Genomic DNA, 20,421 nt, shown 5'->3' with positions numbered 1-20,421 from the left:
CTCCTTCTCTATCCCTGAGATGATAAGTAATCTGATGTAGATTATACATGTGCAGTTATGTAAAACATAGTTCCACATTGTCATTTTGGGGAAGAAAACGCAAACTAAAAACAGAAAAAGAAAGAAAGTGAAAAATAATGTGCTTGGTCTGTATTCAGACACCATCAGTTCTTCTCTGGAAGTGGATAGAATTTTTCATCATGAGTTCTTTGGGATTATCTTGCATCTTTGTTTTGCTGAAAATAGCTAAGTCACTCACAGCTGTTCATCATAGAAAGATCTTTCTTCTATAGTTCTTTTGTGGATTCTTGCCACTTTTGCTTAATCTCTTTTGCTTCTGTGAAGTCCTCACCCTTTTTATCTTTTATCATGCCCATTTTTGCATAAAACTTTTCCTTGATATCTTTAACTTTCTTATTTTAAATTTATTTATTTTTAGTTTTCAACATTAACTTCTTCAAGATTTTGAGTTCCAAATTTTCTCCCCATCTCTCCTTTCTGCCAACCCCAAGAGAACATGCATTCTGATTATACCATCCCCCAATCTGCCCTCCCTTTTATTGTATCCATCCATTCTCTTATCCTCATCCCCTCTATTTTCTTGTAGGGCAAGACAGATTTCTATACCCCATTGACAGTATGTTTTATGTCTCAGTTGCATGTAAAAACAATTTTTAACATTCATTTTGAAAATTTAGAGTTCCAATTTCTCTCCCTCCCTCCCCACACTCCCTGACTGACAAGGCAAGCAATTCAATATAGGTTATATGTGTGTAGTCATACAAAACACTTCCATAATAGTCATGTTGTAAAAGATTAACTATATCCCACCATCCTATCCTGCCCCACATTTATTCTATTCTCTCTTTTGACCCTGTCCCTCCTCAAAAGTGTTTACTTCTAATGACCTCCTGCCTCCCATTTGCCCTCCCTTCTGTCATTCCCCCCACCACACCTGCTTATCCCTTTCCCCCCTATTTTTCTGTAGTGTAAGGTAAATTTTCATACCGAATTGAGTGTGCATGTTATTCCTTCCTTAAGCCAAATAAGATGACAATAAGGTTCACTCTTTCCCTCTGACCTCCCTCCTCTTCCCCTCCGCTGAAAAAGGTTTTTCTTACCTCTTTTATGTCAGAGATAATTTACCCTATTCTAGTTCTCCCTTTCTCCCTGCAATATATTCCTCTCTCACTCCATAATTTTATTTTTTTAGATATCATCCCTTTATTTTCAATTCACCCTGTGCCCACTGTCTATATGTATATAATTTTTCCAACTACCCTATACTGAGAAAAGTCTCAAGAGTTACAAATATGATCTTTCCATGTAGGAATGTAAACAGTTCAACTTTAGTAAGTCCCCTATGAATTCTCTTTCCTGTTTACCTTTTCATGCTTCTTTTGATTCTTGTGTTTGAAAGTCAAATTTTCTATTCAGCTCTGGTCTTTTCATCAATAATGCTTGAAAGTCCTCTATTTTCACTGAATGTCCATTATTTCCCCTGAAGTGTCATACTCAGTTTTGCTGGGTAGGTGATTCTTGACTTTAATCCTAGCTCCTTTGACCTCTGGAATATCATATTCCAAGTTCTGCCATCTCTTAAAGTAGAAGCTGCTAGATATTGTGTTATCCTGCTGGTATTTCCACAATACTTGAATTGTTTCTTTCTGGTTGCTCACAATATTTTCTCCTTGACCTGGGAGCTCTGGAATCTGCCTATTATATTCTTATAATTAGGATCTCTTTCAGGAGGTGATCTGGGGATTCTTTCAATATCAACTTTACCCTCTGGTTCTAGAATATCAGGGCAGTTTTCCTTGATAATTTCATGAAAGATGATGTCTAGGCTCTTTTTTTGATCATAGCTTTCAGGTAGTCCAATAATTTTTGAATTATCTCTCCTGGATCTATTTTCCAGATTAGCAGGCTTTTCCAATGAGATATTTCACATTGTCTTCTATTTTTTCATTCTTTGGTTCTTGATTTTTTATAAAGTCATTAGCTTTCATCTGCTCCATTCTAATCTTTAAAGAATTATTTTCTTCAGTGGGCTTTTGGACCTCTTTTTCCATTTGGTCACTTCTGCTTTTTAAGGCATTCTTCTCCTCATTGGCCTTTAGGATCTGTTTTGCCATTTGAGTTATTCTATTTTTAAGTTGTCATTTTCTTCAGCATTTTTTGGCTCCCATTTAGTAAGCAGTTAACTTGGTTTTCATGATTTTCTTGCATCACTCTCATTTCTCTTCCCAATTTTTGTTCTACTTCTCTTATTTGATTTTCAAAAGCCTTTTTGAGTTCTTCCATGGCCTGAGACCAATTCATATTTTCTTAGAGGCTTTGGATGTAGGAACTTTGACTTGTTGTCTTCTTTTGTTTGTACATTTTGGGCTTCCTTGTCACCAAATAAGATTCTATAGTCTGATTCTTTTTCTTGTTCTTGCTCATTTCCCCAGCCATTTATTTGACTTTTATCTCTTTGTCAAGGTTCCAGTGATCTCTGCTTGCAGTATGGGAGGGGGGAGTGTACTTTCAGCCTCTCAATCCCCCCACAATCTGTGAGTCTAGAACACTAGAAAGAGTTGCTGCCACTACCCTTGCTGCTGCTGCTGTGGCTGTTGCAGGCTTCTCCACCCCTTCTGTCACACTGATGGTAGGGCTGGACCACTCTACTCTCTCACACAGGTCCCACAGGCTGTTTCCACTGACCTTCCAATTTGTCCTCTGTGTTTTGGGGTTGTGAAGTCTGTAAACTGCCACAGGTGCCAGAGATTCAGTCCTCTAAAGCCTGCTCAGGTCCCATCTGTGGCAGCATGGCCCACACTGAACTGTTGTCTGCTCCCAGCACAGTACGATAGACACTTCTTGATCTTCCAGGCTGTCTTGGGCTGGATATTTGCTTCACTCCATCATTCTATGGGTTCTGCAGCTCCAGAATTTTAGAATCATTTTTTTAAAGTATTTGGCCAGGTTTGGGGGAAGAGCTCTACAAGTCTCTGCTTTTACTCTGCCTGAAATCTTTAATTTTCTTGAAGAGATCCCTTGTCTTTCCTATTCTACTATTTTATTCTATTTCTTTGCATTTCTCATTTAAGAAAATCTTATATTGCTTTAATATTATCTAGAATTCTGCATTCAGTTGAGTATATCTTTCCCTTCCTCCTTTACCTTTAATTTTTCTTCCTTCCTCAGCTATTTATAAAACCTCATCAGACAGTGATTTTGCTTTCTTGCTCTTCTTTTTCTTAGGAATATTTTTTGTTGATAATTCCTGTACAATATTTTGAACTTCCGCACATAGTTCTTCAGGCATTCTATCTATCAGATCTCATCCCTTAAATCTATTCATTACTTCCATTTCATATTTATAAGGGATGATATTTAGGTTATACCTATGTGGTCTGATGATTTTCCCTACTTTCTTCAATTTAGTTTGAATTTTGTAATAAGAAGCTCATTATCTAAGCCACAGTCAGTTCCAGGTCTTGTTTTAATTGATTATATAGAGCTTTTCCACCTTTGGCTGCAACATATATAATCAATCTGATTTTGATATTGACCATCTGATGATCTTCATGTACATAGTCACCTTTTGGATGACCAGTGAGTTAACTTGACAGAATTCTATCAGTGTCTGCCCTGCTTCATTTTGTACTCCAAGGGCAAACTTGTGTATTATTCCAAATACCTTTTGATTTCCTCAGTTAGCATTCCAATCCCCTATGATGAATATGGCACCTTTTTGTTGTTGTTATTTCTACAAGATATTGTTGGTCTTCATAAAACTAATCAGCTTTGACCTCTTCAACATCAGTGGTTGGAGCTGAAACTTGTATTATATGATGTTGGATGAATTGCCTTGTATTTGAGCAGATATCACCATGTCAATTTTTTAGATTACACCCTAGTACGTCTTTTCTCACCCTTTTATTGACTATAAAGGCTACTCTGTTTCCAAATCAAAAGCCAGAATTAAGGTTGCCAGGAGAAATATCAACAATCTCAGCTATTCAGATGATACCACTCTGATAGCAGAAAGTGAAGAAGAATTAAGAAGTCTATTGATGAGAGTGAAAGATGTGAGTGTAAATTCTGGCTTGAAATTTAACATCAAAAAAAAAAAAAAACTAGGATTTTGGCAAATAGTCCCATCACTTCCTGGCAAGTAGAGCAAGAAGAAATGGAAGGAGTGTCAGATTTTATATTCTTAGACTCAAAGATCATTACAAACAGTGACTACAGCCATGAAATTAAAAGATGCTTGCCCGTTGGAAGGAAAGCTATGGCAAATCTGGACAGCATACTAAAAAGCAGAGACATCACCTTCTCAACAAAAATCCAAATAGTCAAAGCTATGGTTTTTCCAGTAACAACATCTGATTGTGAGAGACCAAAATGAAAGCTGAACACCACAAAATCAATGTTTTCAATTTGGGTGGTGCTAGGGAAGACATCTGATAGTCCCTTGAATTGCAAAGAGATCAAATCAGTCAATATTTTAAAAAATTAATTCAGACTATTCACTGGAAGTTCAAATACTAAAGCTGAAGTTTAAATACTTTGGCCTATAACAAGAAGACAGGATTTATTGGGGGAAAAAAGCTGTGACATTGGGAAAGACTGAAGGCAAAAGGTAAAAGCAAAAGGAAATTGAAAGGAAGAGAAATGATAGTGATGCAAGAAAATCATGAAAAACCAGTCAATAGCTTGCAAAAGGAGACCCCCATAAATACTGAAGAAAATAATACTTTTTAAAAAAGATTAACCCAAATTGTCAAAGAGGTCCAAAAAGCCAATGAGAACAATGCCTTAAAAAGCAGAATTGGCCAAATGGAAAAGGAGGTCCAAAAGCTCACTGAAGAAAATAATTCCTTAAAGACTAGAATGGAGCTTAGATGGAAGTTAATGATTTTATAAAAAATCAAGAACCAAAGAATGAAAAAATAGAATACAGTGTGAAATATCTCATTGTAAAAACTGCTGACCTGGAAAAAGATCCAGGAGAGATAATTTAAAAATTATTGGGTTACCTGAAAGCCATGATAAAAAAAAAAAAGTCATCATCTTTCAAGAAATTATCAAGGACAATTGCCATGATATTCTAGAACCACAGGGTAAAATAGAAATTGAAAGAATCCTCCAATCACCTCTTGTAAGAGATCTCAAAAGGTAACTTCTAGGAATTTTGCAGCCAAATTTCAGAGTTCCCAGTTTAAGGAAAAAATATTGCAAGCAGCCAGAAAGAAACAATTTGACTATTGTGGAAATACAATGAGGATAACACAAGATCTGGCAGCTTGGAATATGATATGCCAGAGGTCAAAGGAGCTAGAATTAAAACCAAGAATCACCTACCCAACAAAACTGAGTATAATCCATAAGGGGGGAAAATGGACCTTCAATGAAAAAGAGGACTTTCAAACATTCTTGATGAAAAGGCCAGAGCTGAATAGAAAATGTGTGACTTTCAAATACAAGAAGAATCAAGAGAACCATGAAAAGGTAAACAAGAAGTAAACAAATATGGGACTTATTAAAGTTGAACTGTTTACATTCCTACATGGTATAGCACCAATGCAATATTCACAGTGCCTATGGCAGCTATGAATATACTAGTGTAATTCTGAATCACAAAACAAAACAAACTCTCCACACGGAAGACAGAACCAAAATATTTATTTAAACACCAGAAAGCCTAATCCCAACACCAGAAAGCCGAATCCATCATAGCAACAAAGAAATCTATACACAATAACAATCCAGGGGGCACCATCATCCCCAAGTCTTCTCCCTGTTAGAATCTTCCCACAAACGAATATTCACATCTCACTGCCTGCTTCTTTTCTGTCCTTCAGCTCTAACTGCTGTGACGAACTTCCTCTTACCTCTGCTCCACTCTTCCTGCTCCCCACATTCAGCAAGCTCCTCCCACCACAGATTCATGTGACTCAGGCTTCCGTGTGACTCAATCAGGTCATATGGGCCTATTAATGGATGGAAAAGATCTTCCCATTATACAAAAAAAATACATTAACAATCCATATGGAAAGATATTTGTGACTCATGAGACCTTTCTCAGTATTAAGGTAGTTGGAAGAAATACATACAGATAGATGATAGATAGATAGATAGATAGATAGATAGATAGATAGATAGATAGATAGATAGATAGATAGATAGATAGATAGATGGATACAGACAGACAGACTGACAGACAGATAGATACATGGCACAGGGTGAGTTGAATATGAAGGGATGATATCTAAAAAAATAAAATTAAGGGGTGACAGAGAAACATATTGGGAGAAGAAAAAAGGGAGAGATATAATGGAGTAAATTATCTCATATAAAAGAGGCAAGAAAAATATTTCACAATGTAGTGGAAGAGGGGCAAGGTGAGAGGGAATGAGTGAACCTTACTCCCATTGGATTTGGCTTAAGGAGGGAATAACATACATACTCAGTTGAGTATCTTACCCTACAGGAAAGTAACAGGAAGGGGATGGGGAAATGATAGAAGGGAGGGCAGATTGGGGGAGTGGGTAGTAAGAAGCAAGTACTTTTGAGGGAAGAATGTGAGAAGGGATAATCAGAATACATGCCAACTGAGGGAGAGGAGAAAGATGGGGAGAAAATTTGGAACTCAAAATCTTATGGAAATGAATGCTAAAAACTAAAAATTAATTCTAAAAAAGTGGAAAACCCTTTCAAATTTATAACAGAGGAGTAATAAAACTGAAGCAAGTATGTAAGGATACTCTATACCCTCAAAAACCAAAGGAATACCTACCTAGTTCTCAGTAAACAAAAGCTGCCAAATATTCATCAGTGGTGTGACAGTAAACTGATTTAGTATGATTTCTGATCTTCAAAGAATGATATTATTTATGATAACCAAGCTCCAACAGCACCTTCCTGTGTATGGGTCAAAGAAATCAGACAAGAGACCACCTAAAGACCAAAGGACAGGAACCTACTGAAAAACTGCTGAGAGATAAAATAAATAAAAGAAGCCAGAATTCACCGAACCAGAGTTCATGACCATCTAATGAAAAGTCACTGCCAACAGAGAGCATATAAAAAGGTAGAGCTACTTTCTGCTACAACAATGGACTAGATGGACATATGGGAAATGTATTCATTCAGGAGAAGAATACAGAGTTGTTATGCAAGAAGCTAAATCTCTGATCATCATCTTTAGGAAACATAGATGGAGCAAGGGAAGCAGAGCACCCAAATCTCCAAAAGCATTGTTTAGTGTCACCTTCAGTTGTGTATAGGTCAATTCTACCTGGATTGAACTTCATCCTGAAGTGACAGCAAAAATTATACTGTGATGTATACTTCTATAGTGGGTCTCAAGTGACCATATTGTTTCAATCTATTTATAAAAGATACATGAGAAACTTTTCATTTAATCTTATGAAAGGGTTAGTCTCTATGGACTAGATGACAAGGACTATTCATATTTGGACTCACTAGAATTAGCCTGAAGTTTGCTAAAGAAGTTTTAGGTACTGACCTGGGACCTCCCTGGTATGTCAGCCTTGATTAGGATTAACATACTATAATCAGCACTCTGGAACTCATTACCTGAATATTTTGACCACCATGTATGTGAGCATACAGGAAAAGGGAAGCAAGTGGTGGTAGAGAATATCATCATGGCATTGATGTCTTCAACTCAGGGATTGATACAAAGAAGTTTGACTTGGGTAGCTCTGATATCTGAAGAATAGAAGAACAGATCAATAGCGAGATAACGAGAGAGTGTTATTTTTCACTGCAAGAATGGGACGTGAAATATGTTGGAAGAACAGCTCACAAAATTCACCTCATGGAATTGGTTGTTGTCTTTGTCTTCGAAGAGAACCAAAATGACATCAGCATTGTAAGGTGAAATTTCAGTGAGTCCAACTGTGGCTGATCAGACCAATAAGAGCTCAGAATGTTCTACCACAGGTTGGGCACAGATAGTTCATATGAATACTTGGATATCCTAAATTTGTGTATCCTGCGTTTCCTTTGTGCTGTCTCAATTCTGCTTTGCTCAAAGAGCACGGCACCTTTTCTTATGTGGTCATGCCATGCTGAGTGGTCCTTTGCCAGTGTCTCCCATGTTGCACAGTCAAATCCAAAGTTCTTGAGAGAGACCTTGAGAGTGTCCTTGTATCGCTTCTTCTAGCCACCATGTGATCGCCTGCCCCATGCAAGTTCTCCTTAAAATAGTCTTTTTGGCAAGCATTTGCATTTGAACAACATGGCCAGCCCATCAGAGTTGCACTCTCTGAAACATAGTTTGAATACTTGGCAGTTCAACTCAAGCAAGGACTTCAGTGTCTGGTACCTTATCCTGCCAGGTGATTCTCAGAATCTTCCTAAGACAGTTCAAATGGAAGCGATTCAGTTTCTTGGCATGGCACTGGTAGACTGTTCATGTTTCACAAGCATATAACAATGAGATCAGCACAATGGCTCTGCACAAATGCTCCTGACATATCTCATGGAATATAGACCTTTTTGATAAGATATCATGGCAGATTCTTCTATCTATGATGGAAGATCTCAGAAACAATCTGCAAAAAGTAGTCATTAACAGTATCATCAAACTGTAAGCCTCACTTATAGCAATGGTACAAAAGTCTGGGAATATACAGATATTGCATGAGCTATTCTTTTATAGTTCTTAACCAGAGTGACTATTCCACACCTTTCCTCCCCAGTTCTCCCAATGTCACCCCTCTTCCCAACCTCTCAGCTAAGAACCTTGCCTCATACTTCACTGAAAAATATAGGCTCCCTCTTCTCCTCTCCTGCTCATTTCACATCACCCAGCTATCCTCTCCTACTATCTCCTCCTCCACCCATCTTAAATGAAGAGGCCCTTCTCTTTGCCAAGGAAAACTCCTCTAAATACACCCTTGATCTTATTCCATCATCTCTAACATTGTTTCTTCTATCATACCCACTCTTTCACTAATCTTCAATTTCTGTCTTCTAGCTCCTTCTCTGCTACTTAGAAATATGTTCATCTCTCCCCCATCCTTAAAAAGTCTCATTTAATCTGATCATCCCTGATAATTCTGATAATTCTCAATTTATAACTCTCCTCCCCCTCATAGCTAAACTTCTTGATAAAACTCTCTGCAATTGAAGCCTCCACTTTCTCATTTTCTTCAAAACACTACAGTCTGAAGTCAGTCATCATTCAACTGAAATTGTCCTCCAAAATTAGCAATTAACTCTTAAATGCCAAATCTAATGTGTTTTTTTTTTTCATCCTCATCTTCTAACCTGCATCCTTTGAAACTGTTGAACACTCTCTTCCCCTGAATACTATCTCCCCTTAGGGTGTTCAAGATACTATTCTCTAGATGAACCAATTCAAAGCACCACCGAAATGAATGTTTTTATTAAGTGGATTTGATTAAGGGGAACAAATCCTTTTTTTAAGGGGATTTGTTCTGTGAAGTTTGGATTCAGTAAAAGGGCTGCACTTGAGGACCAAGAGCTCCACATGTGGCCTTGAGGCTGCACGTTCCCAACCCCTGCTAAACTAATAATATTTAAGGGAGATATAGTTCTACCCTGGTACCCCAACCCCTCTGAGGAAAGCAGAGTGATCTCTGCCCCCAATCTCCTGCTTCCCCTCCTGGCAACAATTAAACTTTGCCTTGGAGAAGGGTAGGGGTAGAAGAGGCTAGAGATGTTTAATCTGCCTCTTTACACCACACAGTGAAAGCCCCATCTTTACACATATACTTCTTTTCAGAACTGTTTGTTAATATCATTTAACTACTTCTCTATTGAGGAATATTGTTGTTATTGTTGTTCATTCATATCTGACTCTACATGACCCCATAGACTATAGTACACTAGGCTCTTCTATCCTCCACTATATATAGATCTGTCCAAGTTCATGTTCATTGTTTCCATGATACTATCTGTCCATCTCATCTTCTGCCATCCCATTTTCCTTTTGCCTTCAATGTTTCCCAGCATCAGGGTCTATTCCAATAAGTCCTTTCTTCTCATTATGGACCAAAGTATTTGTAATGCTAATGAGATTAAAGATATTCCCCATCCATTAATGGGCCTGCCCATTAAGAGAAGTTTGATTACAGGAGATTTGTAGGAAGGCCCACACCTTTTGTTAATGAGGCACTGGTTCTCAAAGGTTGTGATGCCCTCTGCCTCTGAAAAGTATGTAAATAATCTGAGGTGAGGTTTTACTTTGGGGCTTACTCATTGGAAGTGTTTATTTGGCCAGAGTAGCCACTGGGTAGCCACTAAGGAGCCCCCCAACTTTGTAAACCCAGATGTTGGTGCTTCTCTCTCTGGTAACTATGTATGTATCATAATCATACAGTCATCTGTCTATTGATGTGTGATGTATTGCTTACTGTCAGATAGTTGAAAGAGCTGTCTGTTGATTTTGATTCCTCTGTATTTTCTCTGAAGTTCAGGGTGCTGATTATTTCCCTGAACTAAGTGTATGACAAATGTGACTGTTGACCTCTCAAAAGTTCCTTTTGTTTTAGAAAAGCAGATCAAAGAACCTGTGATAGCAGGCCCATCTGTGTATGTCAGGGTACTTGTTTTTACAGTATTTAAGCTTCAGCTTTAGTGTTTGACCTTCCAGTGAGTAGCCTGGATTAATTTTTTTAATTTGATTTTACTGTCCAAGAGACTCTCAAAAGTCTTCTCTAGCACCACAATTTGAAAGCCTTGATTTTGCAGTGTTCAGCTTTCCTTTTGGTTTAAGTCTTACAGCCATACATTGCTACTGGAAAAACCATAGCTTTGACTATTTGGATCTTTGTTGGCAAGGTGATGTCTCTGCTTTTTAGTATGCTGTCCAGATTTGCTACAGCTTTCCTTCCAAGCAGTAAGCATTTTTTTAAAAATTCCATGGCTCCTGTCTTCAGTGATCTTTAAGCCTAAAAATATAAAATCTAACATTGCTTCCATTTCTTCTCACTCTATTTGGCAGGAAGTGATGGGACCAGTTTCCAAGATCTTAGGTTTTTGTACACATGTATATATGTGTATACACATATATATGAATACATACATGTAATGTGATTGTTATCTCCTTCATTAGAATATAAAATCCTTGTGAGGAGGGATTATTTCTATTTCTTTTCTCAGTGCCTAGCATAGGACAAAGCATAAAGCAAATGGTTTATAGGTGTTTAATGATATGATTGATTGGAAGGCACTGAAGGGTGATAGCTAAGTTAGAGTACCTATCCAACCTAATAAGGTTTGTAAGAATTTGGGGTGGGAGGGGCCAGAGACAATTTTGGAGATACTTATAGGATTTGTAAGTTGTGTCAATAGGCAATAATTGATTGGCAAATGGATAAAAGCTAAAGCACAAGTACCAAACACAAGTTTTCACTAAGCTGTTTCCCAAATGAGATTCTCTGGTTTAGTGAAAGCACTTCAGGCACCTGAGACACAGCATGTTCCCTATAAACTGTTTTGACTTTTTAATTTCCCTTCAAATGTCAAATCATTTGGGGAGAAGAAAGAGCACACCCCAGGTTTCATCATATAGTGAATATATTCTTTTCTTTCAGTACATTGATGACATGCTACCTGCAGAGTCACCATACTTGTACGGGCTCCACCCTAATGCTGAGATTGGCTTTCTGACCCAGACCTCAGAAAAGCTTTTCCACACTGTGCTAGAGATGCAGCCTCAGGACAGCCAGGATGGAGATGGAGGAGGGATCACAAGAGAGGAAAAGGTAAATGGTGGGAAGCCACTCTGAGTTTTCTTGCTAGGAATTGTTTGAGTAAATTGGTGGTACAATGAGTGACTCAAATAGAGGGTTTAATTGTGGTTATAATTCTCCCTAAGGTACACAATTGTCTGACCTCACAGCATAAAATACCTTTGCACACAACTTATGTCTCTTACATACTACTCAGACCCAAAACTCCTGAACTTGTCTCTGCTATGCCTGCTCACGTTCTCACCTTCGTTCACTTGCCACAATCTTGTCTGCTTTATTTTCCTACCTCCCCCCCAATTTAGAAGTCCTTATTTTTTGTAATTATTTGTATAATAAATTTAATGATATTCTCAAGAAATACAGAATGAACAATATAGAACTGAATTCTCTAGTAAAATTATGTTTGATAATGACAGTTTTAACAAAACAACTTTTTAAAATTCACTTTTAATCACTTGATTGTTTAGTATACAACTTCTCTTAGTATGTTGAGTGACCTCACTATATAGAACTTATGGAACAGAGTCACACTATTTGGACAAATATGGATGGTCATCACATATGCAAGAGTTAATCAATCAACAGGCATTTATTAGGTGCTTATTATGTTCCAGACATTGTGCTAAATGCTGGGAATACATATATGAGGAAAGAAAAGAAAGACAGTTTAGGCCCTCAAGGAGCTTACATTCTAAAGGAGATAACTAGTAAAAGCAAGTTGAAGCAGGGATAGGGGAGGGGGAGAAGAAGGTACTTTGGTGCAGGGCCATAATACATAATTCCAGAGAAATGCAATCTGGTGGGGAAAAAAATGACCACTTGGTCTCTTTTGGAGGGAGCTTGGGCACTCCTCTTAAATGGAGATTCTGGGAGGATTCCTCTACTTTTCAATATGAAGGAGGGGCCCTAGATGCAGAGAGTACTAATGAGATGTGAATCCCAGGACTGAAGTTATCTTATAGGATGAAGAGATTTCTGGAACATGACAGAAAAGTTGAAGTATATCCTTGTGACCCATTTAAATATATATAAATAAATATCAAATAAATATATTTTAAATATAATATAAATATATGTTGTTCTAATTCTGCTTTCTTTTTTATGTCATTCCACATAGGATTTTTTTTTCCATTTAACTGTATAATAGTATCTTATTATGCCTACATGCCACAGTATATTTAACTATTTTCCAACACATGCACAAGTGAGTTTACTGGGTTTTTTATTTGTTTATTTACCATTTTTCTTGTTTTGCTTTATAAATATTTTAGAGGTTTTTCTTCCCTTTTAACAATATTCTTAGGATAATTGTCCCAGCAATATAACTGCTAGGTTGATGTGTTGCATCCAACTCTTTGTAACCCTGTTTTGGAAGTTTTCTTGGCCAAGATATTGGAGGAGTTTGCCATTTCCTTCTCCAGCTCATTTTACAGATGAGAAAACTAAGGCAAACAGGATGAAGTGACTTAAAAGCTAGTAAGTGTCTGAGGCCAAATTTGAACTCAGGAAGTTGAGTCTTCCTCACTCCAGCCAAGCACCCTATTCTGTCCTTATTAGCATTTAAAATACTGAGATATCACAATGAAAATCAGGCTCATTAGTCTTAGAGAGTGACGGGTCCTGTCTGCTTTGGGGAGCTTAGAACTAGTGAAAATACTGTATAAGAAAACTATTAATACATGCTCCCAGTAAGACAGTCTTTAATAATGGACCAGGGTTTAGGGTTTCCAGCCTGCAACCAAGAAGGGAATTACCAATCAATACTGAAACTACCAGAACTGTTTTGCTACACACAGACCACAAAGGGACACAAGAAAATACATATGTCTGGGCCGACTAAATTTTTATAGAGCAAAAGTTGGTATAAAGTAAAACAGCTCATGAAAATCAAATGCAAGCCAAAGCTTGTTAATGCACAAGTGAAGGAAGTTCGTTTTCCTCACATTCCTAACAAGTCTCCTGTCCTGACTACTCTGTACAGTTGTTACAAAAATATACAACAGTCTTTATACTTCTCCTAGTGTCCTGAGAGGGAAAACCACCTTAGAAGCTGCCCTCACTGACTTCTAGCTCCGCTGCTAGTAACAGGCCCCACTCTTTTCTATCTCTAGTGCTTTGTCAAGTCTCTCCTTGCCTCAACTGGGACTTTTATAGCCAGAGTGCCACCCTACCCTCTCCCCAGCAAGAGTTTGTCTAAACAGCTGATACACATTAACTATACACGTGTACACACACACACACTCACTCACTCACTTTAATACTAGTTGCAAAGGTAGAAGGAGAGTTAAAGAGTTACATACAAGTTAATTGAACTCATGAAATTCAGCTGGTTCCATCACTATTGAACTAACCCCTTGGCTTTTCTCGTTTAAAAGTCCTAGTGGCTTAACAGACTACTTGCCTTTTAACAGGTCTCTGCTACAAAACCCTTTACAGGTCACTGCTACAGATAAACCCATTGCTAACCTGGGTTTCTCTACACTGCTGCAATTCAGAACTTGGTTCTTGCTCACTATTAGTTTCTTTAAGGATAAAAATAGCTGCTTGGTATGCATGCAACTATATTGTTCTACTTTCTATGGCCAGTTTGCTGGGGGGTTTTGTTTTACAAAACAGAAGAGCACATGTCTGTTCTTTCTTTTTCTTGTCTTTTCCTATCTGTTTGATTCTAAGAAGATAACTCTTTTTCATTCAGGAAAAGTTTATTTTTCAATTATGCACTTCCTTTTTCTTCTTTATCAATATTCAGTGAACACTGAATGGCTTTTCTCTGCAGCTTCTGAGATCTCAACCTACTTTTCTGCTGCCTTTCCTCTTTTGTATACTTGAAAAGTCTATTTGAAGAAAACAGAACAATGGTGATTTTTTTATAATAGTTTCACCATATCTGTATTCCTACTTTTCATGATGGTACTCCTAGTAGTTTGTGAGGCCTGGGTTTCCAGGATTACTGAGACTCAGATTTTAATAGAAACACAAATTCTGCAATCACTTTTCTTTCTCTCTTCTCTAACTGCCCTGTCAGTCCCCTAACCATTTCAAAGAGCTTTCATTCATGAGGTTTAACTCCATTTACTCAAATTAAGCACACTTTAAAACAACCCACCAGATTGTCTTTTGCATCTCCTTGTAGATAATATTCAAATGGGCACTAAGACATTTATGTTTTCTCCACATTCAGCTCTAGAATCAGAAATGTGATATAATTTTGGCAATTTTATCCAATCATCAGTAACAGCTTTCAGGTGTCATTTAAAGCCCATTCCTATTTTTTGCTATGGCAGACCAAAAGCCCCTTTCTAACTATGAGAAGGCTTTTTGCATCAGCATTTTTCCTAGAAACAGCATTTCTGTGCTGTCAGTGACAAGAGTGAAAAGCAGGATGAAAATCTCATCTTTCTCAAATTTTAATTTGACAAACTTATGTGAGCATTATAATGCTTATCAACTATCTCCCCAGACAGGCAGCGTAAGGTAGTAGAAAAGGTAGTAGACATGGTGGCCGAATGCTTTAAGTCCTAACCCTGCTACTTAACTTGGGCCATGACTTTGGACCAATTACAATTTCTAAATGGAAATATGATAATACTGTGCATACTGCCTGCTTGGGAGTGTTATTTTAATGATCAAAATAGAAGAGTGAAAGCATTCTATAACCACAAAATAATATTAATGAGAGCTATCATTACTGACAGACCTAGGCATCACCAGACCAGGTCAGATGTCTGGCCAAAATATACAAGGCAAAAAAAAATTAGTCATCTTGATTTTTTCTTTAAATTTACTCCAGTGAGGTCTATAGCCTTTTCAGACTTCTTCTTCATTACTGATTCTGTGTCTCTCTCCTTGGGGCAGGTAAAAATCTTTCTCACTGAAATATTAGAGAGGATAACTGAAGAGTTTAACATTGCTGAACTGATGGCTCGGGTGGAAGAACGTACTCCCTACATTGTGGTCACCTTCCAAGAATGTGAACGAATGAACCTCCTTATCAAAGAAATTCAGAACTCATTGAAAGAACTAGATCTGGGCCTGAAGGTAAGTGAACTCCTTGTGTGGGCTCATTGCTAGAAAGCATATTTGGGCCTCACAGGAAGAAAGAAATATATATGGAGAGAAAAAACTAACAGTTCCAAATCAAGGTAAATTTGTCCAAGACTATGGTTCAGTAATGGGTGAAATGAATGATGCTTAGGATAACTAGAATACACTAGGAGGACTGAAGCAGAGAAGCTAAAGTTGATTATCAAGGCTGGCCCAATGATCCAATGCAGCTCAGAGCAGCCCCTGGAAATTCCACTGATCCCAGAAAGCTAGTTTCATAAACTAACCACAGAAGCAAACAAAAAAAAAATTACATCATTACCACAGTTGACCCAAAAAATGGTTGAAAAAATTCACCTCCTTCCATTCATTGCAAAGATAGGAGAGTCATGGATGTGAAATGTCACAAATACTATAAGGCATGGCTGAAATGTTGGTTAGTCTATTTTTTTCTCCTCCTTTTTTGACCTTTGTTATTATCATAGTATCATAGATTACCCAATTAATTATCTAAGTTACCTAATCCAAGCCTTGCTTTTAGAAATAAGGTAACTGAGGCCCAGAGAGGTTAAGTGGCATATCCAAGGCTAAATAAGTAGTAAGCCTGAATGATCACTTCTAGGGTATATTACACTGAAGAGTCCTTCCACATATGACTTGGACAAGATGACCCCTTTCAAACTCTAAAATTCTATGATCTTAAGCACTACATTTATGTTCTCAATATAACTATGGACTCAAAAGATGCAGGTCTCAACCTATCTATCCTGTCATCATATGTGACTATATGACATATCCTCTCACAAATCTTTCATGAAGTCCACCCAACATGTCTTCTTTTAGTCCTTTTAGGTGTGCCAATACCAGTGGAATATTCAAGTTGCCTATTAGTTATCACTTGCTCTTGCTGAGTGACCAATAGGTCCTCCACAATTCTTCATTTGTAATATACTGTAACCTACTCCCACCTACCATTCCCCTCTCCATTGTCCTTTGGATGACCATCAAATTTAAACATTCAAAAATTGTAGCATTCCATGATAGTGTGAAGGCTCACTGAATAGGTAAAGGATCACTAAGTAGGTGAAGTAGGGAGGTATATATTTGGAAGTAAGTGTGATTATAAAAGTAAAATATATAGATAACATGCAGAAAAATATTTAAAATTAAAGTTGCCTCAATGGATAATATCTTGCTTCAGAAGAGGAGAATCAAAGATCCTGGGGGCAACGAGCATCCAGATTAGTGAGAAAACATAAACCCAGAGAAAAAAATTAATGACAAATAGAAAAGTAGATGATTATGGGGAAGGCAGTAGGTAAAAATAGACCAAATAATGAGACAATTTCTACCATGGAGAAATACTCCTATTCTCTCTACCTCCTGTAAAAATTGATACTTCTAAGAGTACTTCTGAGCACAACAGAAAAGGAGAAAGACAAAAGATCGACAACTCCACAGAAAGGATGGAATTCAAATCAGGTATTGAAGAACATGGAATTAAGTAATTTCCTAAAGAAGGGATAAATAAGTATAAAGACTATGAATCAAAGAATAAAAATCTAGAAAAGACAGAAATGGAAGCAAATTAATGAAGAAAGAGGAAGAGAAACAAAAAAAAATCCTAATTAAGAAAAAGCAATGTTAAGGACAAATGGAGGGAGTAAATTGTTGTCTCTCCTATACTCACCTTGAAAAAACCAAACAACCATAAAAGAGTCCCTCAGAACAAATCCTGAAACATTGGGGTCTTTTCCAATGAGTCTTGTCTTCTCATTATGTGGCCAAAGTATTTAAGTTTCAGTTTCAGCATTTGACCTTGCAGCCTTAATTAATGTTTTAAAGTATTAACTAATTTAATCTTGCCATCCAAAAGCCAGTGGAAAGATGGGGTAAAGCCTAGGTAATTTGGAAGATCTGCAAGAGAGGGCCTTCTCACTCCAGTAAGAGGGGAATGCAGTCCAGGATAAGAGCCGGCAGCAAGCCCCACCTCAACAAACCAGTGGAAGAGCCCGAGTCCAAGTGTGGTAGAGCAGGCAAACACCAGTACCATGACCTGTATGCCTTAGCATAGCCAAGGGGAACCACAAACTCCAGCTCTGAGGACCACCACATGCTTTGTCACACCCCCAGGGCCTCCATATGCTTCAGTGGAGCCCAAGGGAAACAGTCATCCTCCAGGAGCCAGAACTCCCCATGCTTCAGTGTAGCCCCAGGGAAACACAGAAAAACCCCACCCAGACTCAGCACATACCATACACCACCATCAGGACCCCAACTCAGCACCAGGTAAGCTGCCAGACTCCTATATCTTCCAGCAGCATCAATCAACTCCCATTCTGCCCCTGCAGTGCAGCATCAAACACGAGGGTCCCCAGTGGGACTCAGGGCAACATCAGTACAGCACCAGGTGAACATTCAGGGTCTACAGCCACTATCATAAGAAGTCAGAAACAGTGCCCCTTCCACCCTGGGAGCAGAGCTCAAATTCAAAAAAAAAAAGGGAAAAGGACAAAATAGGGGGACAGGGGATGATCAGGGGAAAAAAAAACCAGAATCTGACCATAGAAAGTTATTATGGTGACAGCAAAGACCAAGACACAAACTCAGAAGAGAACAACAGTGTCAAAACACCTATGGGCATAACCCCCCAAAAAATGGAAAGTCATCTCAAGACCAGAAAGAACTCATGGAAGAGCTCAAAGAGGAACATAAAAATCATATAAGAGAGGTAGAAGAAAATGGGGGAAAGAAATGACAGTGATACAGGAGAATTATGAAAAAAGACTCAATAGCTTGGAAAACTACTTTAAAAGTGGAATTAGGGGGTGGAGCCAAGATGGCAGAGTAGAAGGACGCACCTCTAGAAACCCTCCACCCACAGCCCATAAAATGACTCTAAACAAATTCTAGAGCAGCAGAAGCCACAAAACAACAGAGTGAAAGAGATTTCCAGCCCAAGGCAGCCAGGAAGGCTGACAGGAAAGATCTATTGCACCAGGCACTGAGCAAAGCACAACCTGGCCTTGGCTGCACCATGGCAGGGACAGGACTGGAGCAGGCTTCAAGGTGCCACTGGCAGCAGCTGCAATTCCCAGATTCCTCAACCCACAAAGGCCAAAGGCAGCTTCAAAGGTCAGTGAGAAAGCACTTTCACCTGCATGAGAAGGGAATGCATGTGTCTAGCCCTGGCCCCAGGTGGCAGCTGCTTCCATTGTTGCAGCCCTGCCATAAAGACCCTAGGGGAATTGAGCTGCTGATCTAGATCTCAGCCCTGAGTGGCAGCCCTGGGGTGTGGAGGAGCACTGGCTGGCCTGGTGGAGCTGGAGGCGGTTGTGAACAGGGAATTCTCCTGGCAGATTCTGGGCAGAACAGAGTGCTTGTAGTTGCTCCCAGACCAGAGTGCAGGTCAGGAGAGGAGTAAGCTCCTCCCCCTTGATTGTGCCATCTTAGAAGAACTGATAACTTATGGGTCCACAGAGTATACCCTCCTCTTGACAAAGAACTAAAAAGTCAAGAAACTGGCTGAGAAAATGTCCAAAAAAGGTGAAAAGAATAAGACAACAGAAGGTTACTTTCTTGGTGAGCAAGTATTTTCTTCGATCCTTTCGGATGAGGAAGAACAATGCATACCATCAGAGGAAGACCTAAAAGTCAAGGCTTCTGCATCTAAAACCTCCAATATAAATATGCAATGGTTTCAGGCCATGGAAGAGCTCAAGAAGGATTTTAAAAATCAAGTAAGAGAGGTGGAAAAAAAATGGGGAAGAAAAATAAGAGCAATGCAAGAAAATCACAAAAAGCAAGTCAACAACTTGTTAAAGGAGACTCAAAAAAAAAATGCTGAAGAAATTAATACCTTTAAAAATAGATGAACTCGAATGGCAAAAGAGGTCCAAAAAGTCAATGAGGAGAACAATGCTTTAAAAAACAGAATTAGCCAAATGGAAAAAGAGATTCAAAAGCTCACTGAAGAAAATAGTTCTTTAAAAATTAGAATGGAGGGCGGAGCCAAGATAGCGGAGTAGAAAGACACACATACACATAGCTCCAAACCCACAACCCATAGAACGGCTACAGGGGAGTAACTCACGGCGAATTCTGCACCCAGAGGCCACGGAATATTGGAGCGAGGGAGATTTCTGTTCCGGAGGGACCTGCAAACCTCTCGCGGGGGGTCCTTCACACTGCGGACTGGGCGCCGGGACTGGGAGCTGAGTGCAGCCCTGCCGCGGCTGTGGCACCGAGAGGAAAAGATCTGAGCGGGCTACGGGGATGGGATCTCCAGCAGCCACGCGGGTCCCTCCATCCACAGAGGGACCTGCAAACCTCTCGCAAAAGGTCCATTGCGCTGCAGACGCGGAGCCCAGCCCAGCCCAGACGCGGAGCCCAGCCCAGCCCAGACCTGCTGCGGCCATGGCACCAAGAGAAACAGACCCGAGCAGACTTCAGGGACGGGATCTCCAGGGGCCGCACAAGTCCCTCCGCCCACAGGTGACAGGGGTTGGTGAGAGAGTCTCTTTGGCGGGTCGAGAGGGGAGTGGGGTGCCCCCATGATTCGGGCCCCGCCCCAGGAGGTAGAAGCTGAGAGGCGGCTGCAGACAGGGGCTCCCCAAATGGGCGGGAGCCTGAATCC

The 20,421-nt window shown here is 39.1% G+C and overlaps 1 protein-coding gene across 1 annotated transcript in view; it reads left to right on the top strand.

Annotated features, from left to right (window-relative positions):
• The window catches only part of DNAH9 (dynein axonemal heavy chain 9), a 459,447-nt gene that overhangs the window by 411,941 nt on the left and 27,085 nt on the right, over positions 1–20,421 (top strand). The window contains exons 66-67 of the mRNA XM_072645065.1: positions 11,583–11,753; positions 15,597–15,779. Of these exons, the coding sequence (XP_072501166.1) occupies positions 11,583–11,753; positions 15,597–15,779 (354 nt within the window). The remainder of the gene's footprint in view (positions 1–11,582; positions 11,754–15,596; positions 15,780–20,421) is intronic.

This window comes from Notamacropus eugenii, chromosome 2 (genome assembly GCF_028372415.1).
Source record: "Notamacropus eugenii isolate mMacEug1 chromosome 2, mMacEug1.pri_v2, whole genome shotgun sequence".
Classification (NCBI taxonomy): Eukaryota; Metazoa; Chordata; class Mammalia; order Diprotodontia; family Macropodidae; genus Notamacropus; species Notamacropus eugenii.
The sequence above is the reverse complement of the archived record's forward strand: the minus strand, read 5'-3'. Positions and strand labels throughout refer to the sequence as shown.